We start from the raw sequence: 25,225 nt of genomic DNA, 5'->3' as shown, positions 1-25,225 counted from the left end.
CGGGAGAAGTAGGATCATTTTCTCATTGATTTCTATACAATCAGACTTTGTTTTGCAGCTGGAGGAGTCGCCCCCTGCTGGCTTGTTAGAAAGAATGCATTTCACTTTTTGGACCCAAAGACTAGAATTATTTTCTAGAATACGATCTATGGGTACACCCTGAACAGGTTGCTGGACTGCTACAGTGCACAATAGACAGACACACATTTCTAAAAACAGCAATTTAGTCACAAATTGGTGCACACGCAGGGAAAACATATAAACTCCACACTAAATGGCCAGAAACCTGCGAGGCAGTAATACAAAGCACTGCACCATCAAGTAACTGTATCATGATGTAATAAGTTGTAATTGTTTTAACATTTTATAAACTAAAAGATAACCCAGAAGAGATGTTTGTGATAATAAAATAAAAGATGCATTCTTAATGCTACATATCAAATATAGGCCAATGATTACATCATCCAATTTGGACCCACTGTAATGCATTCCATTCATTGTGCTGCACCTAAAGGACCACCTGAAGCACAACTGGAAATATAACATCCGGGATCTGGGATTTTAATATCACCGGGATTTTAATATCACCTGTTCACATTTTGTTCCCAGCCACACGAATACGGCCATGGACTGCACACACACACTACATTAACACACACACACACACACACACACACACACACACACACACACACACACACACACACACACACACACACACACACACAGCGAGCTGGTTTGCATGCATGACGATGCCAGACCCCACTCTTCATCATCACCGTGGTTCAATATATTTGACTGAACACAGCATAACATATAAGAGAAAAACGGACTTACATAACGGGCAACACACACTCATACACTGCACACTGCCTTTTTGCACTGATGGCACGTTAACTACACACACGCACACACTTGCATCTTACCCATATTTCGTCGCACACGACGCTATTTCAACATGCACACTGCCAGTCTTCCATATTTCCAATGTTTAGGAGTAATTCAGTATTTTTTCCCCTTCACTGAATACGAATAGGCTCGCATTCATTCATTCTATAGACACAGTCTATGATTCATTTTCATTCAAACGTGAATGAAGAAAAACCTAATTGGGCAGATATTTTTTATAATTAGCATTAATGTCTGACATTAAGCTAATTTAATGTACCAAACAGAAAAATAGCCGCCATTAGAACCGTGGTTTAACCGACATATAATACATAAATTTAGCATCCTAGAGAAGATTACTGGTGATAAATTCCACCCATATTTGTCAACAACTGTCGGATTGTGCAAAATACACCCTGACAGCTTAATTTCTCATATTTTCCTGGCTCCTTACCCTTTCGTCGCAGATACCCTGGTCCTCCTCTGTAGGAGCTTCTCTCCGTTGCCCAGCACCAGCCGAGTGCGCGAGGACAGCTGGCACAGCGCGAGCCACAGATGCTTCGTCCGGCAGCAGCCAATCAGGAGCCGCTCGGACCAGCGCAACTGAGAAACTAACCAATGGGATAGCGGATGTGTCTGTTGACGGCTCCGCTCTGTTCCGAAGACAGGGGCGTGTCTGCTGCCTCCGGAGACATGCTGCTTTCAAATACTATCGGAAATATGCAATTACCACTTGATGAGGTGACGTTTTTAATGACTAAGAATAAACTATGAAGTACAGGTGAAAAAAAGAACTTATTTAACCAACCCATTGTAAATGTATTTTTGTATTCTATCTCTCTCTCTCTCTCTCTCTCTCTCTCTCTCTCTCTCTCTCTCTCTCTCTCTCTATATATATATATATATATATATACAACATCAACTAGTGCATGAATGTCAGCTTTGCTTGGGTTATTGGGTTGAGTCGGTGGGTTTATGCTTGAACACTATGAGCTACAACATTAAAACCTAATCAACATGAGATCAAAGTAAAACTGTTCATTCATTAATGTCAATGAAAAGTTGAAGAATTCATCGTTCCTGTACATATACAGATATTATACATATACATATATGTATAATATCTGCACAATTTATATCTGTATCACCTAAGATTCGTAATACATTCATATCTTTTAACCTTTCGGCTGTTCCGCTAGAGAATCAGGAACGCCATGCTTTATTTTAAACAATCATATTATTTAGCTAAACATTACACTGTATTGGGATTCTTGAACTCATGTCTGAACCTGCCCTAAATTGTCATTTCTCATTTTTGTGGTGGGCATTTAGTAGAAGTAATTAAGAGAACCACAAGAGTACCAATTAGTGCCATATTTGTCATACCTATGGGTATATACTCCAGATACATAAATAGTGAATGACTTAACTATAAACTTGGAGACAATAAAGAGTAAGTAATAATAAGCAATTGATGTGACTTTCAGAGCTATTACCAAAGGTCATTAATTGACTTTTTTTCCCCTAAACCACAAAATTATAAGGCAAATTTGGAACTTGGTATCACTAATACTGACCATTTTAAGCCATAACTGATTGCTCTGGCTGGAAGATATCACTGAGACCCAGTAGAAATTAAGTCTTCAACACCTTGGTAGCTAAATGAAATGTGGGTGTAGTCTGTAGCTGCATTTGCAGTGCACATAACTGACTGTCTTTATGCCTTGTTTTGAAAGATTGGAGCCTTGCAACTCTGGAGTTTTCTGCTTACAGAAATCCCCAAAACTCCTAAACAGAAAACCATACTTACGGTTTTGGCTATATAGGGGGACCTGCACAATTTGCAACAATGCTGAGATACTTAGGGACACAACTGTCCATCAGTGCTGCATAAAAAACGCTGAATCTTTTGTAAAATTTCCAAAACAAAAAAAACTGTTCCTTTTCTTCAACACACAGGAAACATTGTGCAATATAATAAAATACTATATAAAACAATACTCAACATAACTTTGAAGCACACAGACATACACTGACAGTATGGATCTAACAGTCTGGCTTATCAGTGATTACTTTGGCAGCGTCCTCACACTGCAAGCCTTAACAGTCTGATTTAATCTGTAATGAGGAAAATGCTGAGCATTATTGTGTAGATCTAAAGCCACTGAATAACAGTTGACTGTGCAGTTAGAAAGAAACAAAAATGAACTTTGACTTGATGTTGTGAAGTTATGCCCACATCTGACATACAGGTAGACAACACAGAGCCTTTAGGCTAAATCACAAGAAACAGTCCTTTTTTTTTATTCACGGTTCATTTCTTACATTGTTCAAGTACAAAGTTAAAATGCCTTTTTAATTAGTTCATATTCATACAAGAGTAAAATAATAATAGTGCCTTTTCATTACTACGACAAACTTAAATACAGTCATTGTAAAGACAAACTTGATTTATACTCCTAACAATATATTTTTCTTATTTTCAGATAAAATTTTAGCACCTTTTGAAACACCACCCCGTCCTCCTTTTCCTAAAAGCTCATCTTTCATTTAGTCCATGAGATGAGTGTCTGTATGCGCCACAGCATTGAATTTGTAGGTGTTGTGCATGTGTCTCCGAGTGTCGTGCACTCAGTGTGTCGATAACAGTGTTCTGTGTGTGTTGGTTTGAAAGTGTATCAGTGTTTAAAACAGCGCATCACTCAGCCTAAAAGCTGTCGATAGGCGAACAGAAACATCATCACCGTGTCATTCATCATTTAAAAATATCAATTCTTTTCCTCATGCTTTTGTCGCACTTTGCTCTCAGAAAGATATGTTGGGATAACACGGAAAAGAGCTGAAAATTGCTGTGCTGAACCAGTGTTTTCCAAACTATGTCTTTGATTTGCAAACTACATTTGTTTGTCTGTGCAACAGCATTTTTTTTTCGTTGATCAATAGGTTCTTTTGATTTTCTTTGTTTAAAATGACATTGTACATTCATTTTCATCATGTATAAAGATTTTAATTTAACATGTGCAAAACAAAACAAATAAAAATGCAAACTGTTTCATTTCAATGTTTTATAGAGTTGAAAAGGGATAAAATTATTTCATATTTCACTATTTGCAGCATTTTAACATGCTCACAATGGCTACGGTAAGTAGGTAATGCTAAGGTTTAGTAGGTACTGTTTACGATGTTTCACATTTTAATTCAGCATGTTAGTTTACTAAAATTGACTAATTAGGACTAATTTCAAAGAACAGCTGAGGATGCTGGGAATGTTTCACAAGTATGTAGCCATAAATCAAATTATTAGATAGGGTACACATAACTAACTGTACCAAAACATACGTAAACCATCTCTAATAGTTTTCAAGATATATGAGTTTCATCATTCATTCATCATCAGTGCTGGAAAAAAGTCATTAAGATTCATCCTCACAGGATGATGAATATCTGGACATAATTTCACCGTAATGCAATAGCTGTTGAGATATTTCAGTGTGGATTAAAGTAGGGGGATGAAACCACAGACTGGTATCGTCATTCTAAAAAATATATATGAACATATACTGAACAGAAATATAAAGCAGAAGGCAATATTTAGTAAAATTCTGTCCATTCCATTTAGTATAGGTGAATTAGTATTTGTTGTTTCAATACACAGCCTCTCAACCACAGAACGGAAGTCAGAAAGCAACCAGATGAAGAGTGGAGACACAGAATAGAAACCACATGTCAGTTACAAGTGGGTCCACAATTTCATCACGTAGTGCCACATATCTGTGACACAAAAATGAATCATGTTTGATGCTGCATATGGAATGTTGTCTCATTTCTCCTGAAGAACTTGGTGAAGGTTGTGGACATTGTAGGGGTAATGATTTCTTGTGGACATTCAGAGCACGGTCCTAACTGACAGGACAGCAGCCCGTTCTCCTTTTTATCTTGTCATTATTGGCATCATATTAATAGAATTCAGCTGCATTTTAAGGTGGCCTTTTACAGTCACTGGTGAAAATAGTGTCTGTGTCACTCTATCTGGTTTTAACTTTTAAAGCCACACCAACTAGGCAGTGGATTAAGTTAGTAGTCGAGAATTTTTTGTACACAGTTGGCTGAATTGAACCTTTTTCTAGGGAGAACAATAGAAATAAGATTAACTTCTTCTCATTGTCAGAAAAGAAGACCATGGGCATGCTGTGTTTCCATTTTATAGTATAAAGAGTATAAAGACTTTTGTAAATTTTGTTGAGTTTTTTTTTTTTTTTTGCTCTTGCTTTTTTTAAATGACTTCCTGACGTACAACATTTAGCTTGAGACTCTTTAGAGATGTGGACCACCAGAATCACTTGGCTCAAGAACCTAAAAGAGTTCATTTGATTTCTATTGAAGCTGCTAGGATTACTATGACCTGGATGACTGAGAATCTACGTAGACATATTGGTTCAGCAGTTTAAATCTGGGGATTTTGCTTCAGCAATTTTCTAACAGTACAACCAGTGTTATTTCAACCCATCTCTGGTTTTAAAGCGCCGTGCAGCTCATCGGTTCAACAATTTCTTCTGGCATTCTTGGGTACAATAGAACAAGTCACTATACTAACTGTAATATATGCTTTCTCTAGCCTCTCTCTCTCCCCTCTAGGCTGAGACTGAACTGAACTGAGCACCAACCTGGAACAGTACACACACACAATAACAGATTATTATTGTAATTATTATTACCAATATTATTATTATCATTACTCCCTAATCTAACATGGAATCAGAGATTACACTGACTGACTGACATGCAGCACCTTGGGGTGGGGTGGGGTTGTTGGAAGGTATTCAGCTGGGGAGGACGGTGGAAGGGGGGGGTGGGGGGTTGGGAGCACCAAGCAACGCGAGGGTGATGATGTCACACCCAGCAGCGCTGTGGGTAGCCTGATGGCAACAGGCAGCCGGCAAGAACACAGTGTGTGTGCATGTATGCGTGTGTGCTGATGACATGTTTGGTAGCGAAGGAGTTACGAGAAGCATGAAAGTCGGCACCTTGTTTCCAGCAAATGTATGTGTGTGTGTGTGTGTGTGTGTGTGTGTGTGTGTGTATGCATATGACTTGCAAGAGCACTGTAAAAAAGAGCAGAGTTTAAAAAGCACCTGAAGGTTGGTTGTATAAATGGAGAGTAAACATGACAAAAAAAATACTTTGAACCTGCTGGTTTACTGTTGGTTTGAAAGATTGTTTGTGCATGTACAGTGTGTGTGTGTGTGTGTGTGTGTGTGTGTGTGTGTGTGTGTGTGTGTGTGTGTGTCTGTGTGTCTGTGTGTGAAAGAGAGAGAGAGTGTCCGTATTGACTGCATGTGTCCAGTTGTTAGCTGGTATCTGAGGAAGGTCAGAGGATCGGAAGGCTTCCTGGAAAAGATGGTCGTCTAAGGACCACAAGCACCAGACTGAAATGTTTTCTCCAAAGACAGCCCTGTTTAAATAAAACATCCATTGGTACGCAAATGTTTCTTATAGTGTCTGTATGTGTACAAATCTTAATAGAAACATATCCACTACAATTGATGACGCCATTTTCTTCCTGATTATTCTAACTCAGGGTCATGGAGCAACTGAGTTTATCTGGGAAAAAGGCATGAGAACCACCCAAGACAGGGGGTACAGTTGTATCTGCGATATCTGAAGAAGAGCCTGCTATTTATACAGGGCCATCTGTTTCAGTTGTACGAAGTACAAAATCAGCATAGTGTCTAAAGAGTAATGGTCTACCTCTGGTTTCATGGATGTCGCTGCAGTTCAGTAACTGGAGGACATTTTAGATCCATAAGAAGCAGGGTGGGAGCATGACTGCTGGAGGACTTTCACTTTTCCACCAGGCAAGAAAGGGCAACACTAAAACTGAGGCACAAGAGAAGCTGCATTGCAAGGGGGTACATGAAATGCTGCTGCTGCAATGAGGACAGCGAGCTTGTAGAAAGTCCACTGATATTTTAGTGTGTCAGAGGCCGTGCTGCTCTGCAGACAGTAATAATCTTACAAGTTGAGTTACGTCCATAGACTATATATAAATAATGGATGTAGTCAACCATTGGTTTGTGGACTACTGTTTTGAAGCCTCTAGTTTCAGTCATCTTCTCACTTGACCAGTGAAGTTGCCCCCTACTGGCTATTAGAAAGAGAGAATGTTTAAGTCACTTCCACATTGATTTCATTTTTTGCACATGGAGGCTACGTCCATCATTTATATATAGTCTTCTGCTAAACCTCAATAGCTGGAGCAAACATATCAAATAAAAAGAGATATTAAATAAATGGCAAGCCTGCACATTTAAAGATTACTATATTGTCACAGTGTATTATAACTGCTTTTTTATTATTTGAAATGAACTTTTCCTCCAGTTCATCAACATAATGAGCACTATAGGCTTTAAAAAGTGTTATTTTTCACCGATAACTTTAAAGAGGCAAAGTCTGGTGCAATACTATCACATCTACCTGACCAACAGCTACTAATGTTACCACAAAGGGGTCTAAAATTTTTTTTTGCAGAATTCAATAGTGACATCTAGTCTCAGCTGTGTTGCTAAGGACTATCACCTTGCATTAGCTTCTGCCAGGAAAAGTGATATAAATGTTTAAGAAAAATACAGTATTTTTCCAATTTAAGATAAACATCACAGTTTTTTGAGCAACATCCCAATTTTCATATCAGTACATACTGATCCCTATTAAAAAGCTGCTGGTACAGTTTTTCACAGTATAGTTGATATAGCATGAACTACACTTGATGCCTAAAATATTGCAAAAACCACAGAGAAATAGTTAAAACAGTATGAAGATTTTCCTGCTTGTTGTATTGAAACATAATTGTGGATGTTGTTCCTGTCAACTAGGATACACGCAGCAGTATCTTATATTTTTAATGTGTACATTCTCTATATGACAATGACCAGTAAATGGTTTAGTATAAAAGCAGTCTTCACTATGTTTGCAATTTTTCTAATAAAGTTACGTCTGACACTGACTAGTATTAGTGTTTTATCCCAACATGAGAGTGTCATGCACACTAGTTTCTCTGTCCACTAGAGGGCCCTATAAACACTGATTATGCATGAAGCAGGTGTGGGTGGTACTTTGCTTGAAAGTCTTTTTAAACATTCTGCACTGTTTCAAGCTTGTTTAAAACTAAATTTAATTAAATTTAATTTTAATACTAGTATTTTTGCTGTATTCATTGTGTTCATTTTATGCACTTTTATGCTTTGATTTTGCCCCTCGTATATATGTGTATACGACCAAATTTATTTTGCATGCACTTAACCTTAAATTGCAGTGGCATCCTCCAAAATTTACTGTTTTATTTCATATCAGGTGCCTTTAAAAATGACTGGATTTTGGCTCACTGAGGTTTGAACTCAACTGGTAAGATAATTTGTCCCACCAGATCGGCATCTCTTCAGAAAACATTCAATCTTACAATCTGATTTAGTTGCATTAAAAGGCCTCATGTTGTTCTATCTGAGCACAGTTGCCCTAGTTTTTACTCTTCTGTGACACTCCTCTGCACACTCGAGCACACTGAATATATCTTAAAAATTCATAGCCACCTCTCGTTGCTGGTTTGGCCTCCACCCGCTTATGTTTGTCTGGTTTAACTCAGTTAGGGACCTAAAATTGCAGCGACTGAAACAACCAATGACCATTCAGTCTTTAAGAGCACCAAAAACTGTAAAAGTGTTGTATTAAAGTGGCACCATTTGGACTCAATCACTGCCTGACCAGCACCGCAAGCATTAACTGGTGTGTGTATGTGTTTTTGTACATATTTGTGTTCACTGCACTGTAATACACCAGCAGCACTGTCACTACATATGAGTAAAGTTAAGTGTTACGGTACAGAGAGATTCATTGGTGTGTTGATGTATTCAGAGAGTTAATAAAAACAGAAAGTCAGGGCAGCTTTGTTAGGTCAGCGCCCCCTGGAGGTTTGAACTCCAGCTGATACGACACAGTAAAGCGAAAAGACATCAGTTTCAAGGTCGGACAGGAAGTTTGTGTATGAAGATTTACAGTACAGAAACCCTGCACCCGCACCTGTCTGTGTGTGTGTAAGTCAGCAAGGTAGCACCAGGGGACTAAGGTCAGCCAGTGGTCTACATGGAATCTAGGGAAGAAGGGTTCTTTACAGTGTGTGTGTGAGCGTATGTGTGCTTATGTGTGTTTATGTATGCATGTCCGGTCATTCGTGTCAGTCTGCATCAGCCAACCTTCATGTACTAGCTGTATATTGTTTGCAGTTATCAGTGTGTGTCTGTGAGGGTGTGAGAGAGAGAGTTGGTGTGTGACTAGTTGCAGGCAAAGTATTCCTTGAGCGGGGCGAAGAGGTGCCTGATGACGGGGACGCTCCATGAACGTCCCAGCAGCCTTTGCCTGGCCAGACGACTCATGTTGGACACGTCGGTATAGTGGACGGGGAAACCAAACACCCTGAAAAACACCAGGCATAACTATTTTAGACACTGAATGGATAAATGAAGCATTGTCAATTAGTCAGTTTGTAGATTTTTGAAAGAAAGTTAATCAGCAATTTAATTGAATGGTCTGTATTTATATAGCACTTTACTATACCTGTAATGATACCCAAAGCGCTTTACATTATACATCACATTCACCCATTCACACACTGATGGCAGAAGCTGCTATGCAAGGCACTAACCACGACCCACAACCCATCAGGAGCAGTTATGGGTTCGGTGTTTTGCTCAGGGACACCTCGACATGAACTTTCCAGGCCAGGGATTGAACCGGTTACAAGACGGCCACTCTACCCACTGAGCCATGCCGCCCCAATTAATAATTGATTGTTGATTTTTGAACTCTAATCTCAAAACATCATTTTGGGCAGTCATCGCTATGTGTCACATTTTGCAGACAAAAGAAGGAAAGAAGCAATTAAAAAATGTGGCTGATCTGGACTTCTGAGTTTAACAAATACCTGTAGCATAAATCTAAAGCAATTCTTTATGCATACCACAGCAGCAGTAACTTCATAAACTATAATTATTTAAGTGTAAAACATTCCAGACGTGGAGACAGAATCAATCAGGGACTAGAAATGAGTCACACTGTACTCTTGTCTTCACCTTAGGTAGGTGAGCTGTCACACAGAGTCACAGTTTATCAGTTGCAGTCAAATCATTCATTAAAAAGCAGCTGTCCTGAGCTCATCACAGGAACATTAACATAAAAGTAAATAGAATGATGAAGCAGCAGTGTTAAGTATGAAAAGGGTGCAAGGGGACCATTTGTAAACTGTGATGAAGAGTTTAGAGCAGATATTTTGAAAGATGATAATATGGATCTACCTTTATTTACCTAATGTCTGTATGTTTGTGTCCTGTTACAAAATTTTAGTTCATCAAAAATTTTATTTTAGCAAATTAAGTATCAAGGAAGGGTTTGGACGATCAGAAAAAACAAACTGAAATAAAATTAACAAATAGTTCCCTAATCACTTCAGCTATATTAAGTTATTAATATTACAATGTCATTCAAACAGAAGTAGATTAGAAATGCAAATATAATCCAGACAAACAGATGCAGATGTGCAGTAGCTGGGATTAATATTTGCAACTTTTTTCATCACAACAAGTAGAGACACATAACAAACACAGAAATGGCACAGTACCTTTCCATCTCAGTACACCAGAGGATGTCCTCCTTGTTGTCCATGTAGACGGGGAAATGTTCGTCTTTCCCCTGCTTCACAGAGTTGGAGCGTGTCGTTATCGTACGCAACTTCTCAAACTGGAATTATCATCCAGAACCAAACACACACAACCACAGACAGATACAAACAAACACACACATCCTTTTTTAATCCTAAATCGCTTCTTATACAGAATATAATCATCAGTTAATAATCATCAGTTTAGTGTGTATTCTCATACACACTTAACTGATGATAATCAAAAGATTACTTTTTAATGAACCGACTGACACTTCCTCTTGTTGGTAAAGGAAAAAAGTTTTCTATCCATCATACAGAACTAAAATACTTTCAGTATTTGCCTTTAGTTTCCAGACTTGTGTAAACACTCCTTTGTATGTTCAACTAGTAAAAGGGTTACATACTGTATAATTATACAAACACACTCACTCATACACACAAACATACACACTCACACAAGTGGATACCTTGGCTGTGCGGCCATGCTCGAGGCACTCTTGTAGGTCCAGCTTGTCATTCGCCATTGGTGTCAGAGGTCTGCGGGAAACAAAAGGTGCAGAAAGAAAACCATAGCCTTCATTAAAAGTTGTATTTCAAAATAGACCAATAGGAAGCAAACTAATCCCAGAATTGTATGTGTTCATGTATGTTTCACCTTGACATGCCCGGCAGGTTTCCCCAGAAATAGCGAGCGCGGTGGGCAGCAGAGACCTCCTTGGCGTCAATCATCACTGGATTACACTGCAGAGGAAGCAGCTGGATTACTTCATAGTTAACTTGTTGTGAAAATCTTATGTACTTTATCATACTGTACTGTGCCCTTCATGACGTTTTATTTCAGTTGTTTTTCTGTCATTAGCTAAAAGTGTATTCTTGTCATAGTTTATTTGTCATAGAGGTTCTTTCTACAGGCTGAAATGATCAACATGCTGTCCACCAAGCAGGCAAAACAACTTCAAACACAAGTCCCTCTTTCAGATAGGAAACCAATGCCATGTGCACAGAAAAGTCAAAAATGCACAATTGCAATACAGAAAATCAGGATAATGTGCTATATTGACATTTTTCTTGCAGCATTAGCTCTATGCGGGAATATTTGTGTGTGAGGCTATAGGTAGCTTTGTGTTCAGGCTGGAGTTGGTAAATTACCGATCCGGTCATAAGCTAAATGTTGCTTCCTTTCTTTAAGCTGTATAGAGCTTGTGCCATAAGCCTTGACATAGCCTGGTTTATATAACTGGCCTCCCCAAATCTCGACAGTGGAGGTGGAGGGTGTGAACTCTAGTCTGACTCACTGAATGTAGCTCATTTCTGCCACACATTACACATGACTTTCTCCTCCATTCCCACTAGCTGTTCATTATCGATTTCAAAATCGTCTTAGCTACAGGAAACAACATCCTCTGCGCAGCAACCTGTATGCAGAAATGTTTTTTTTCTGAGATCTGGGTCATGCAATTAAACAACTCTACTTGGTTTACTGGTTATTAGTCATTTTAATGTCTGTGCTAATCTCTCTACATGAAGTTTTTTTTAACGCAAATAGTTCTTCTGTCACTAATTTGCAGGGACAATGTCACTGCAGCCTTGGCTCTGCACAGTCAGAGACAGTTATGATCATCCAGACTATTCTCCACTGCTGACAGCATTGTAGGGATATGACTACATGAGACAAGAAATACAGCAGGTTGGCATGAACCAAAATTTGAGTCAAAAAAGGTCTTGGTGTGTTACATTGCAGTGTGAACAATGTTTGTGAGCTTGTTTGTTCTACCTCTAAAAAGCGGGAGATGTCTCGTTTGTCGCTGACTCCCATAGCAACCACATTTTCAAACAGCCAGAAGAACGGCCGCTCGTCACCCGGTTTTGGCCGAGCCTCATGCAGCAGACGGTAAAACTCAAAAAACAACCGACCAGTTCCCTCTGTGGGAGGAAAAAGAAAGTTCAGCCTGCATTTCACATGAACATCAAATTCTTCTACAGCCAGGTCCATAAATATTTGGACATTGATACGATTTTCAGCATTGTGGCTCCGTACACTACCACAATGGATTTAAAATGAAACAATCAAGATGTGCTTTAAGTGCAGACTTTCAGTTTTAATTTGAGGGTATTTAGATCCAATCAGATGAACGGTGTAGGAATTACAACACATTTTATATGTGCACTACACCTTTTTAAGGGACCAGAAGTAATTGGACAATTGGCTGCTCAGCAGTTCCATGGCCAGATGTGCTATTCCCTCATTATTTCATTTACAAGGAGCAGATAAAAGGTCTAAAGTTCATTTCAAGTGTAATATTCATGTTTTAATCTGGTGAGATCAACTCTCAATGTGAAGTCCAAAGAGTTGTCACTATCAGTGAAGCAAGCCATCAAAAAAAATCTAAATAAACCCATCGGAGAGATAGTAAAAACATTAGATGTGGCCAAATCAACTGTTTGCTACATTCTTAAAAAAGAAAGAATGTACTGGTGAGCTCAGCAAAGCCAAAAGACCCAGAAGACCACAGAAAACAAGTGTGGTTGTAAACTTGCCAAAGTGGCAGAGGCGACCAATGAAGAAACCAGGGAATTAGAGAAGATTCAAATCTGTATTTTCTTTTTATTGTTGTTTGTACACCATAATGCCAGACAATATACCGGCATGTTCCTCCAACCAAGTAAAAAGAACCCCGTGGCACTTCTCTCCACTAACTTAAATACTGTGTGCCTATCAGGCACATACCAAACGAGAGGTAAACCACCAAACACGCCCACGAGAATAGAAAATGAATATTTACACAAAACCCATTACCTACTACAAATTTACACTCAATAAATGTAATCAACCCAAATACTTTAAATAATTATTTACATAACTGGAAACCCAAACTCCCCACTACCTACTTCCCACATGGCACCTCCCTCCCAGAACTAATAAAAGGCATCCGAACACCCAGGGAATGCTTTTACCCAGACACACTGGGAGGAAGAGGACAGGCAGAGGTAAGCTTTGCTCCCAGTACACCAATAAACTAACAATAAATTTACGCAGTTTGCTTAAGTAGTTCATCTTGCTTCTTTCCACTCCACCATCTACTGCCATGAATCACCTGCAACTTTTGTTCACAGGTGAAGATCCAGATGGAATTGCCTGGAAACACAGCTGCAAACCATGTGTTCCAACAAACAAAGAAACACACACATCACAACATATACCTCAATAAATGCTTTTAGAAATTAAAGAGTTTGTTGGTGTCATTCCAAGGTACTATTTAACGGACCTCTGGTAATGGCAGTCTGTCATTACAGTGGTGAATGGTCAAGTAAAACCCCTCCACAACCGTTGGCCAAATCAAGAACACTCTCCAGGAGGCAGGCGTATCTGTGTCAGAGTCAACAATTGAGAGAAGACTTCACCAAAGTGAATACAGAGGATTCATCACATGGTGTAAACCATTGGTGAGCCTGAAAAACAGGAAGGCCAGATTAGCCAGAAACCATCTCAACGAGCCTGTGCAGTTGTGGAACAACATCCTACGGACAGATGAGACAAAGATCAACTTGTACCAGAATGATGGGAAGAGAACAGTATGAAGAAGGGAAGGAACTGCTCAACATCCAAAGCATACCACTTCATCAGTGAAGCGTGGTGTGGTGGTAGTGTAATGGTGTGGGCATGTATGGCTGCCAGCGGAACTGGTTGTGTTCTGTTTATTGATGATGTGACTGCTGAAAAAAGCAGCAGAATGATTTCTAGAAGTGCTGTGACCCGAAGCATACTGCGAAAGCAACTGAAGAGTTTTAAGGCAAAGAAGTGAAATGTTCTGCAATAGCCAAGTCAATCACCTGACCTGAATCCAACCGAGGATGCTTTTTACGTGCTGAAGACAAAACTGAAGGGTAAAATGTCCCAAGAACAAGCAGGAACTGAAGACAGCAGTAGTAGAGGCCTGGCAGAGCATCACCAGAAACCAAACCCAACGTCTGGTGATGTCTATGGGTTCCTGACTTCAGGCTGTCATTGACTGCAAAGGATTTGCAACCAAATATTAAAAGTGACAATTTGATTTATGATCATATTAGTTTGTCCAATATCTTTGGGTCCCTTAAAAGGGTGGAGGGCACAAACAAAATGTGTTGTAATTACTACACCATTCACCTGATTTGAATGTTAATCTCCTTATATTAAAGCTGAAAGTCTTCACTTAAAGCACATCGCGACTGTTTCATTTCAAACCCATTGTAGTGGTGTACAGAGCTGAAATGCTTAAAATTGTGTCAATATCCAAATATTTCTGGACCTGACTGTGTTTGTCAAGCTTATTTCTAACAGAAAATCTGCATGATCTTTCAATGACGAAAGACCACTTCTTACCATAAAGGCCTTTTCTTGCAGGGTTGACTATAGAGAGGTCGTTGCAGGGGCTTCCTCCTATCACCAGGTCAAATGGTCCCCATTCTTCGATCTGACAATCAAAACACAAGTTGGTAAGTTAAATCTGCACAGAGGAAAGACAATAAGTTTGATGGGGCAGGTCATTTATAAGTGACATCTTTGCCTTTTTATGTGTGAGCAGGAACAGATATTTGCCAAAGATGCAAGTTGTGTGTTATAAAAAAAAACAACAAAAAACTGCTGTAAATACAGAATACAAACTGAAGGTGTGAATGTCCTCAAATCTTATAGATGATTATTTATTCTGTTTTGAATTGTAGGTGCAAAGACGAGTATTTCACTTACATGTTTGCGAGTTACGTTACGTACATCTCCCACGTACATGATGCGTCCATGGTGTCGAACCATGCCAACAGTGATGGAGTCTTCACATACTTCAGATGCAACATACTTGTCGACCTGGATGCCCAAGTCTTTCAGCACCAGCAGACCTGAACAGAGGACACACACACACACAAATATCTGTCACTACACACACATGGGAGCTTTCACTGCCCAATCATCCATACTGACAACTCTTTCAGACTGTTATGAAATGCTCCTTAAATGTCTTCATTCAACCTTAGCATTGTCCCAGTGGTGAGCAGGTCATTAAAATCTTAGACTGTACATCCGATCCTTGTTCAATTTCCCACAGTGTGATTACTGTATGAATTTAATGATCAGAAACCACAGTACTGGAATCAGATTTATAGTGGTAGATGAAATATTAAGGGATCAGCACATTTAAAACAACTTGTCCTGAGGCAGAAAAAATGTGCATATCAAGTTTTATGGAAATCCATTCATTAGTTCTGGAGACATTTCACTGAAAAACATGAATGTGAGCCTCATGGTGGCACGAAAGGAAAAGTTAGAGGGATTGATTTTCTGAGGTATAAATCTGTACAAAATTTCAGAGCATGCCAAGTAGTCTGGATCGAAGTGCCGGACCAACTAACTGACCGAATAACACTGTCTGATAACCACATTTTATCGATAACAACATAAATAATTAGCTGCAACCCTAAACATACATACCTGTGGCAATGCCATCAAACAGGGACAGGACTCTAATTGGTTGCCTCTTCTCTGCTGCAACTGGAGGATACAACTTGGCTGGTTCCTGAGAAAGAGTCAAGAGGAGGAGGAGATACTGATGAAAAGAAAATTAGATAGAAATGTAACTTTACAGTTTGCAAACAGCAGAGAACGGCACGCTTGTCACACATTGCTTTATTTACCATGATAATCTGCTCTTTTTGGGGGCAAAAAGATCATTAATTAATGGACGTGAACATATTCTGTTTTGAAGTGTATTTAGCCTTTATGGATAATTAAGAACTGACAAAGCCTGGAGCTTAAACTACACTGAACCTCACATTTTAATGTTTCCCATTGAACTCTGCTGTATTTCTCAAATTCCTGGTAAGATTGTGATAGCAGATAAGATGTAGAATCCAAATATATTCATTCATTCAACCTGGATTTAAACTTGGGGTACATTGAGGTATAGAGGCCTCATTTAAAATGCAGCCAAAGAAGAAACTAAAAGATGTGGGCACATAACAGGAAACTTGGATAGCATGAAAATATTAAGACTAAGTCAGTAAAATACTAAAAACATATGGACTTAAACTTGACTATATCTCAATGTTGTACAGTGTGGTCTCTGGACTGAACTGAAATGACTGAGCCCTATGGATTGCTGTTAAGATGAAATAGAGGTACAGTATAAAAGTATAATATGTTTTTAAATTGCCATTTTATAGCAGGTTTAATGAGCCATCCTGGTGGTTGAGGGGTTAGTAGTCACATAGTATAATAATGATGTTCCCAGTGGCAGTGATTCCTGCTGAGAAACATTTGTTAAATGTTTCCTTTCTCTCTCTGTACTGTAACACTGTTTTTGCTATCGTATATCAATGTATTAAATTAATATTTTTAAACATTAAAAAAAAATCTTTAATTATTTTAGTGACACAATTCAGGTTCCCAGATTATGTGGATTCTATCTGTGTTAATGTAGTTCACAATACATTTGTGGAAATGCATTATAATAATACTGAGGAAGCACGGGCACATTATAAACTGGGTGTACGCAAAGTTTGGGGGAAACAACACATTTTGTTGATTTTAGAAATGAAACGTAATAAATACCCATTATTTCACAAATTTTAAATTATTTTTTTAAAATTAAACAACAATTTATTGGCATGTCCACTTGTAGAACAAGCAGAACTTAATTCATCTGTTAAGACTTGTCAGGTAAAGTATAAATTGTCATAAAATTGTTCAATGATGGTAAATTCTCTAACTTTACTTTCAGCAACCACAGGCTCCTTTAAGCAACTGAGTCACAGTCTGATATTAAGGTAGTTTATGAATGCAATAGAGTGGAAGATATTGACAGATAATAAAGCATTTCTATCTTGAAATTTACACTGTCATTAAAAAATGACACTTAAAGGAACAGTGGAAGTCAAGATCTGGAAACCCTGCAACCTCATCACAAAAGTCAGTGTCTGACATATGTACAGCAACGTCTGAATAACCCATAGTCATTTTGGAAAAAGTGAAAAATTATTCGCCTACAGTCACCAATGAAGCAGCAGTTGATAAAACAAAGATCTTGCTAACTGCTCAGCATTGAGGTGGAAATATTCTGATTTTTTCGTTGTGTGGGAGCCAGTGCCAGTAAAAACACTGCAAGGCCAGTTAGAACAATGGATTCTACTAAATATCATCAAATTCTGGATGCCAATGTCCTGCACTGATACAGGTAAGAAGCTTCCCCTGCACCATGCGAATCATCTAAAGGAGACATCGAAAACTACTATGAACTACTTCAAGAGTGAAAACCTGATTTTTGATTTGAAATGAATTAATGAAATTAAAAGTAAGATTTAGGCTGTGTGTTTCCCTCAGGTATTGCATTTATGTGCCACTTCAAAAATCAACAAAATGCAAACTTATACAACAATATAAAAGGTTCTGTGAAAGCCATCCAGCCATCCATTATCTATACACCACTAAATACTCTGTAGCGTCGTGGGGGGGCTGAAGTCTATCCCAAGTGACTTAGGTTTAAGGCAGGGGACACTCTGGACAGGTCACCAGTCTATCACAGGGTTACACACAGAGACAAGCAAGCACAGTCATACCTGCAGTCAATTTAGAATCATCAATTAACCTCAACATGTTTTTGGACGGGGGCTGCACAGTGGTGTAGTGGTTAGCACTTTCACCTTGCAGCAAGAAGATCCCTGGTTCGCGTCCCGGCTTTCCCGGGATCTTTCTGCATGGAGTTTGCATGTTCTCCCTGTGCATGCCTGGGTTTTCTCCGGGTACTCCGGCTTCCTCCCACAGTCCAAAAATATGCTGAGGTTAATTGATTACTCTAAATTGCCCGTAGGTGTGAATGTGAGAGTGCTTGTTTGTCTTTGTATGTAGCCCTGCGACAGACTGGCGACCTGTCTAGGGTGTCCCCTGCCTTCACCTGAGTCAGCTGTGATAGACTCCAGCCCCCCCCCCGCGACCCTAATGAGGAAGCGGTGTATAGATAATGGATGGATGGATGGATGGATGGATGGATGGATGGATGGATGGATGGATGGATGGATGGATGTTTTTGGACGGGGCTGCACAGCGGCTCGGTGATTAGCACTGTTGCCTTGGAACTAGAAGGTCCCCGGTTTGTGTCCTGGCCTGGGCCTCTGATCCCTCTGTGTGGAGTTTACATGTTCTCCCTGTGCATATGTGGGTTTTCTCCGGGTTTTCCAGCTTCCTCCCACAGTCCAGAAACATGCTGAGTTAATAGGTGATTCTAAATTGTTCATAGGTACAAATGTGAGTTTGATTGTTTGCCTCTCTGTACAGCCCTGTGATAGACTGGTGGCCTGTCCAGGTGAACCTGCCTTCACCCTAAGTCAGGTTGGATGGGCTCCAGCCCCGTCACGACCCTAATGAGGATTAAGCTGTGTAAAGATAATGGATGTTTTTGGACTGTGGGAGGAAGCCGGAGAACCCAGTGAGAACCCGCGCATGCACAGGGAGAACTTGGAAACTTCACACCTAAACATCCCAGTCCCAGGCAGAGACATGAACCGAGGATCTTCTAGCTGTGAGGTGATGCTACTAACTACTGAGCATTCAAGATGACCTACTTTTATAACAATTATCATCATCATTTAATATGTGTCATAAATACAGCAAAGAAGACATACAAATTCCTGTTCGTGGTTGTTGGCAAAGAAGTGCTGTAGTCTGCAGGGCCAGTCGTCCCGTCGTCGCAGTAACCCGTAGATGTTCCGTGGTCCACACATGTAACAGTTCCAGGGGTCTTCTTTGATGGCCGCCGCCGCTGAGCCAGCTCCTACCAATAGATCTACACACTCCACACAGAAACACCTGCACACGCGCACACACAAAGCAGTTTGTCAAGAAACCAGTACTTTCCTTGCATTTCTTTCCTTGGATTTTAGGCTACTTTTCACTTAGTATTTTGCCAGTTTTGACCAATGAAATTACAAGTTGTTGTCTTTCAGTTCTGGTTCATTTTGTGTTTAAACTGGCTTCTCAAAAACAAACCAGGAGCTGTAGACATGAAGTTATGCAGAGCAGCAGGTAACCTATTTTGGCAACTGTCATTCTGCATTATCAGCCTTACGTTCTAGCAGCACATCATGCTGCACTTCTCTAAATCTTAGGAGTAGAGTTACCTCTTCAGTTGTCAAACAGAACATTGCTTTAAACTGAGACCTGACCATGTATATAATAAACAGGTATGAAGGGGGAAAAAAGGCATTGAGTACCTTATATTTCAGGAGAATAGTTACTTTGTTTAAAACGTTTTTTTACGAAGGAATTGATAAAATGATGTTAAAGTTACAAAATAATTCTACATAACCATTAGAATATTATTTTTATTTATATAGCACCTTTTAAAAAAAAATAATGTTACAAGGTATTGCACAAGTAAAAGCAAAAAACAAACATCAAACAAACTAGCATTGTAAGTAATGCATTGATAAATATCACACAATTACAATACAATAATGAAAAGGAGACACAAACTATGTATTTAAAAGATTTTGCTTTTAAAAGTTTTTTTTATATATTAAAAACCGATTTAGAAGCAGATATTAGGTCAACTAACATGCGCTCTTCTGTTAAACTAACATAGATTTGAGACCCTGAATGTTAAGGACAGGTACCTTTGGTCACAAGTTTTGACCAGCCATGGACAAAAAATGAGTAATGCCACCATAGAAGACATAAAATTAGGCCAAAACCATGAAAGGCTTCATATATAAGCAATAAAATGCCATTCACTGCAGCTTGAGCGCACCAGCTTCCCTACAAATCAACTAAAACATGGTAAAACTGCGCTGTACTAAACAATGTTGAGTTGGAATGTTGGAGTAATTCAGTTATACATTTTTAAACTGGACACTGAGGAGGAATAACAATATAGAAAACCCCACACTACAATTTGACAGGATTGTTTTTTTTAGGTTTGACATGTATGAAACCTGCAGGTCTGAATCTGTGTTTTTGAGAATGTCATTGTTGGCACCCTTTTAAAACTGTGGGTAAATCATTTTATTTCAAGCATGTGATGCTCGTTTAAACTCACCTGTGGCAAGCAACAGGTGCTGGCAATATAGAAATCATACTGGAAGGCAGTTAGAATGTATAAAAGTTGACCCAACCTTTGTGTTGTGGCCTATGTGTATCACACCAAGCATGGAAAAGAGAAAGAAGAGCCGAGAAGTGTCTGAGGAAGAAGCAACATTGTGGAAAAGTATGGACAATTTTAGGGTTACAAGGGCATCTCCAGAGATCTTGAAGTTCCTTTGTCCACTGTGCATAAAATAATCAAGAAGTTTAACTAATCTAACTGGATGGAGACAGAGGAGAAAAATTGACGAAACAATACAACTCAGGATGGTTCGAATGGTGGATAAACGTCCTCAGTCATCTTCCACAAAAATTCAGGCTGTCCTGCAGACTCAGAGTGCAAAAGTGTCAGCTCAGACCATACGTCATCATCTGAATGAGAAGAAGTGCTATGGCAGGAGACTGAGGAGAACCCCACTGCTGACAAAGAGACATAAAAAAGCCAGACTGGAGTTTGCAAAAATGTACCTGAGTAAGCCTCAATCCTTCTTGGAGAACGTTTCATGGCCAGATGAGACTAAGGTAGAGCTTTTTGGAAAAACATGTCATTCTACTGTTTGCAGAAAACAGAATGAGGCCTACAAAGAAAAGAACACAGTACCTACAGTCAAACATGGTGGAGGTTCATAGATGTTTTGGGGTTGTTTTGCTGCCTCTGGCACTGGGTGCCTTGACGGTGTGCAAGGAATCATGAAATCTGGAGACTATCAAAATATTTTGGGCCACAATGTAGGGCCTAGTGTCAGAAAGCTGGGTCTGCATCAGAGGTCATGGGTGTTCCAGCAGGACAATGACCCGAATCATTCCTCAAATAGCACCAAGAAATGGTTGGAGACAAAGCGCTGGAGAGTTCTGAAGTGGCCAGCAATGAGTCTGGATCTAAATCCCACTGAACATCTATGGAGAGATCTCAAAATTGCTGTTGCAAGAAGGCACCCTTCAAATCTAAGAGACCTGGAGCAGTTTGCAAAAGAAGAACGGTCCAAAATTCCATTTGAGAGGTGTAAGAAGCTTGTTGAAAGTTATAGGAAACAATTGGTTTCAGTTATTTCTTCCAAAGGGTGTGCAACCAAATATTGAGTTGAGGATGCCAACAATTTTGTCTGACCCATTTTTTGAGTCTTGTGTAAAATTATGTCAATTTTGGCTTTTTTGTTCTGCTTTTTTGTGTTTTTCCAGTGCACATGAAGGAAATAGACAGGCGTATACCAAAAACATTTGTGGTTGCAACAATTTCTGGGAGAAATGGTGTATTTTCTGGAAAAATTCCAGGGGTGCCAATACTTTCGTCCATGACTGTAACCCTCCAAAAAAGTGAGTCTTTAAGCAATCCATCAAGGTTAAGGTTAAAATAAGACCTGTGTTTCCATGGTGAACTTAGTGACACCCTGGACCGGTGCTTTCACTCTGACCCTGGGCTTCTATGAGTTACATACAGTTAAATTAACAATTTTCTGCTCCATAGCTAAGCTGCCACATATCCGGTTGATCACTGTGTTCAGATTACTGCCTGTCATTTTAATGATTTGGGCTGAAGTTTATTAACGTCACTCCTGATCTCTGCTGTGTTTGCAGTAATGAGGTTAGAGCCCAGATCAACTGTGTACTCCTTATTCAAATAAAAATGTAAATAAACCTGTTCCATATAAACGGGTGGACTCAGTCCCAATAAAGAGAACCACATTTTGACATTAATGGGGTAAGTTGTTTCTGTAGATGTGAAATCCAAAACCTTCCCCGGGTCTCCGCGAGAAGCTGTTGCTTGCCAGTCCCAGACTCAACAGTGTATACAGCTCTGTACTGACCTACAGCAGTTGTTGTTGCCACACATGAGCACTTCCCTGCCTCCACAGCAGATGGTGCAATAGGACTGGTAGCCATCGTCATCATACTGGTAGGCGCACTCCAGGAACGAGTTCTGCCAAGGAGCAAAACAGGATCAAGACAAGCACAGTGACCATATTGATATCTTTTGTTTCTACTTCTGTTCATTCAGTTTCCTTTTATGGGAAATTACTCAGATCACGAATATTTGACCAAAGTTCCAACAATATCTACATTGCTTTACAAACTGCTATTAGCTGGCATTCACCTACTATGGACCTTCCACAGAGGGTACTGAGATAATTGCTTGTCTAAGCAACCTTTTAAATAATTTATTTGTTAAAAATGTGAAACATTGTCATGCTCCAGTTTCTCAAATGTGAGAATTTGAGTCTTTGTTTCATATAACTGAAATCCAATTATCTTGTCATACTGCACTTCAGTACCACTAAATAAACATATGTTTCAGTATTGATCCCCACCCACAAGGGGGTGGGTCTCCTTGCAGAGTCTGGCTAGGATTACATGAAGAAGAAATAGAACAACTATGGTAAATTCTCCAAGAAGCTGGAAATGACTACGACTAGTACGAAGACAAACTGTGTGCAAGTGTTTTATGTGTGCTGTTTACTGTACTTTGTATGAGGTTAAATGAAGACTACTAAGCATGCATAAGCATTATTTTTTCTTACTTTGCAGCCCTGGCACATTGCTCCTACAAAGAGAGGATGCTCCAGAGAGACATTGAGGCTTCCGCAGGAGATACAGATATCTGAACAAACATAGTCAGACAACACAAGCATGATAAATCTTCAATCACTTTATTTGGCTGTGTGATTACATTTATGTAGGAATTTAAAGACTTTTGCTGGCTCCTACCCAAAATAATCATAATGTGTTTATGATCTTGGCTGGTGCTGTTGTGTCAAACTAACTTTTGCCTGTGCAGCTACTGAAAAACAATATTTGAAATGAGCCCTAAATTACTCTACTGCCAATGCTTCAGGGATAAAAGCCTAATAATAATATAATAATGCAAATGTCAAAAGGCAATAAATCTGTATTGTTTAAATTTGCATTTAAAAATGAATGAGAGATGATTGCTACATACATTTTTGAACAGCAGTGTAAATCTTACATTTTCTAATCCTTTCAGTGGGATTTCTTGTTTCACTTTTTGACAAATCATCATCCTATTACTAAAAAAAACAGATCTACCATTCAGTCAACTTTGAAGTCAGAATTTAGACATAAATATTTTAGCATGAGAACAAAACATCATGTCTTTATTTTAAATATCTTCAAAAATTTCAGAATCTTTTACCTTCTATATTTCTGGTCTTCTTTTTGATCTCAAAAATAAGTCTCTCTGGAAACACATACAACACACATAAATAATGTCAATAACAGTGGTTTTCATACGTAGATTTTATGATACTGGCATATTTTAGAGGTGGTGTAGATTTTAACCCTCTGAACCCAAGCAGTTTCTGAGCATATTTTTGCTCCTGTCACATTTTTCCTCACTGTGGGCTCATTTTTTATTGAAATATAAAGTCCTGCATTGCAATGTAAACAAAACAACCATAGGTAGAGATAGACAAGACTCAAAATGTCTTGTGCAATATAACAATATTATACTGGTATAATTTTTAAAAAAGTAGAATTTACTTCATTAAAAAATTTAGTAACAATTAAAAAAATACCTGGAAAACAAATGGTTATTGTACATGCTATTAATATTTTATCAGGTACATTTCTATTTTTTTTCTGTACTTGTCTCCTATCTGCTGTATGTAAATACAGCCTGCAGTTAAGCCGGAAACTCGCTGAATATTTGCCATGTGACTGTTGGCTGTGGCTGATTTAATGATGGCTTCACCAAAAATTCTGCAACATGGAGTGCAGAATTTTTAGAATCTGGTAAATACAAATTGTTTTGTTTGGCAAATTTTTTAATGAGACATGCTGAAATATCATGAGTTTAGGTTTAGATTTAGATGATTTGGCATTCACTTGGCATTTGAAAATTTAAAGTCCAATGATTCTTTGTGTTTTCACACTTTCTGGCTCTGAGAAAATGCTTAATTTTGGTGTTATTTCAAAAAGACAAAACTCCTTTTATTTTTGGGTGGGTTTTCGGGTTCAGAGGGTTAAAGTTACCAGTACTTTGTATTTACTTATAAATAAAGAGGACGAATAGCAAGAATAGGAAAGCAATGTGTTTGTATGTTTACCTCTGGTCCCTTCATCGATCACCTCTCTGATCTTCGCTTTCTCTGCTGAGTTCTTGCGTGGTTTCTTTGCAGGTGGAGGTGTGTAGGCAGCCTCAGGCTCCGCCCACATCTCTGGGTACACTTCCTTATAAGGGTTTTGCTCCTCTGTGCAGATAAGGACACATTTTAATACATTTTCTGTTGTTTAAAGCCCCTTAACATACACTTTTTATGCTGTGTTTTCTCTTACGTACATTTAAATTCATTTAAATTATCTGCTCTTCTAAATGATGTTTACCCAGAGAAAAGTCCACCAGCTTTTTTCACTTTTGTTATATATCCAAACCTTTAAATTAGATTTTTGATGACTGCCATTTTTTGTAGACTTTGAAGACACTCATTTCAGACATGCAGGTACGTCCAAAACTAAGGCATTAACTGTCATCTTGCAGGAAAATGTTTACTGTTAGTAAACTCATGGTGTCC

At 38.9% G+C, this 25,225-nt stretch overlaps 2 protein-coding genes across 7 annotated transcripts in view; both read right to left on the bottom strand.

Moving 5' to 3' along the window:
• The window catches only part of LOC111589000 (dihydropyrimidinase-related protein 5), a 29,981-nt gene extending 28,488 nt beyond the window's left edge, over window positions 1-1,493 (bottom strand). The window contains exon 1 of the mRNA XM_023299679.3: window positions 1,343-1,493. The gene's annotated coding sequence lies outside the window, so the exon portion shown is untranslated. The remainder of the gene's footprint in view (window positions 1-1,342) is intronic.
• Window positions 1,494-3,168: 1,675 nt separating this feature from the next.
• The window catches only part of LOC111588989 (DNA (cytosine-5)-methyltransferase 3A-like), a 78,184-nt gene continuing 56,127 nt past the window's right edge, over window positions 3,169-25,225 (bottom strand). For 4 of the 6 annotated variants that reach the window (XM_023299659.3, XM_023299662.3, XM_023299663.3 and 1 more), the window contains 13 exons: window positions 24,761-24,904; window positions 23,848-23,892; window positions 23,216-23,295; window positions 22,505-22,617; window positions 19,244-19,427; window positions 16,059-16,143; window positions 15,324-15,469; window positions 14,958-15,048; window positions 12,372-12,520; window positions 11,253-11,338; window positions 11,065-11,134; window positions 10,556-10,674; window positions 3,169-9,354 (listed from right to left, as the gene is read on the bottom strand). In XM_023299659.3, the coding sequence (XP_023155427.1) occupies window positions 9,213-9,354; window positions 10,556-10,674; window positions 11,065-11,134; window positions 11,253-11,338; window positions 12,372-12,520; window positions 14,958-15,048; window positions 15,324-15,469; window positions 16,059-16,143; window positions 19,244-19,427; window positions 22,505-22,617; window positions 23,216-23,295; window positions 23,848-23,892; window positions 24,761-24,904 (1,454 nt within the window). In that variant the 3' untranslated portion in view covers window positions 3,169-9,212. The remainder of the gene's footprint in view (window positions 9,355-10,555; window positions 10,675-11,064; window positions 11,135-11,252; window positions 11,339-12,371; window positions 12,521-14,957; window positions 15,049-15,323; window positions 15,470-16,058; window positions 16,144-19,243; window positions 19,428-22,504; window positions 22,618-23,215; window positions 23,296-23,847; window positions 23,893-24,760; window positions 24,905-25,225) is intronic. The other 2 variants (XM_035943630.2, XM_023299660.3) reach the window with 2 other exon arrangements.

This window comes from Amphiprion ocellaris, chromosome 12, assembly GCF_022539595.1.
Source record: "Amphiprion ocellaris isolate individual 3 ecotype Okinawa chromosome 12, ASM2253959v1, whole genome shotgun sequence".
NCBI lineage: Eukaryota > Metazoa > Chordata > Actinopteri > Pomacentridae > Amphiprion > Amphiprion ocellaris.
The sequence above is the reverse complement of the archived record's forward strand: the minus strand, read 5'-3'. Positions and strand labels throughout refer to the sequence as shown.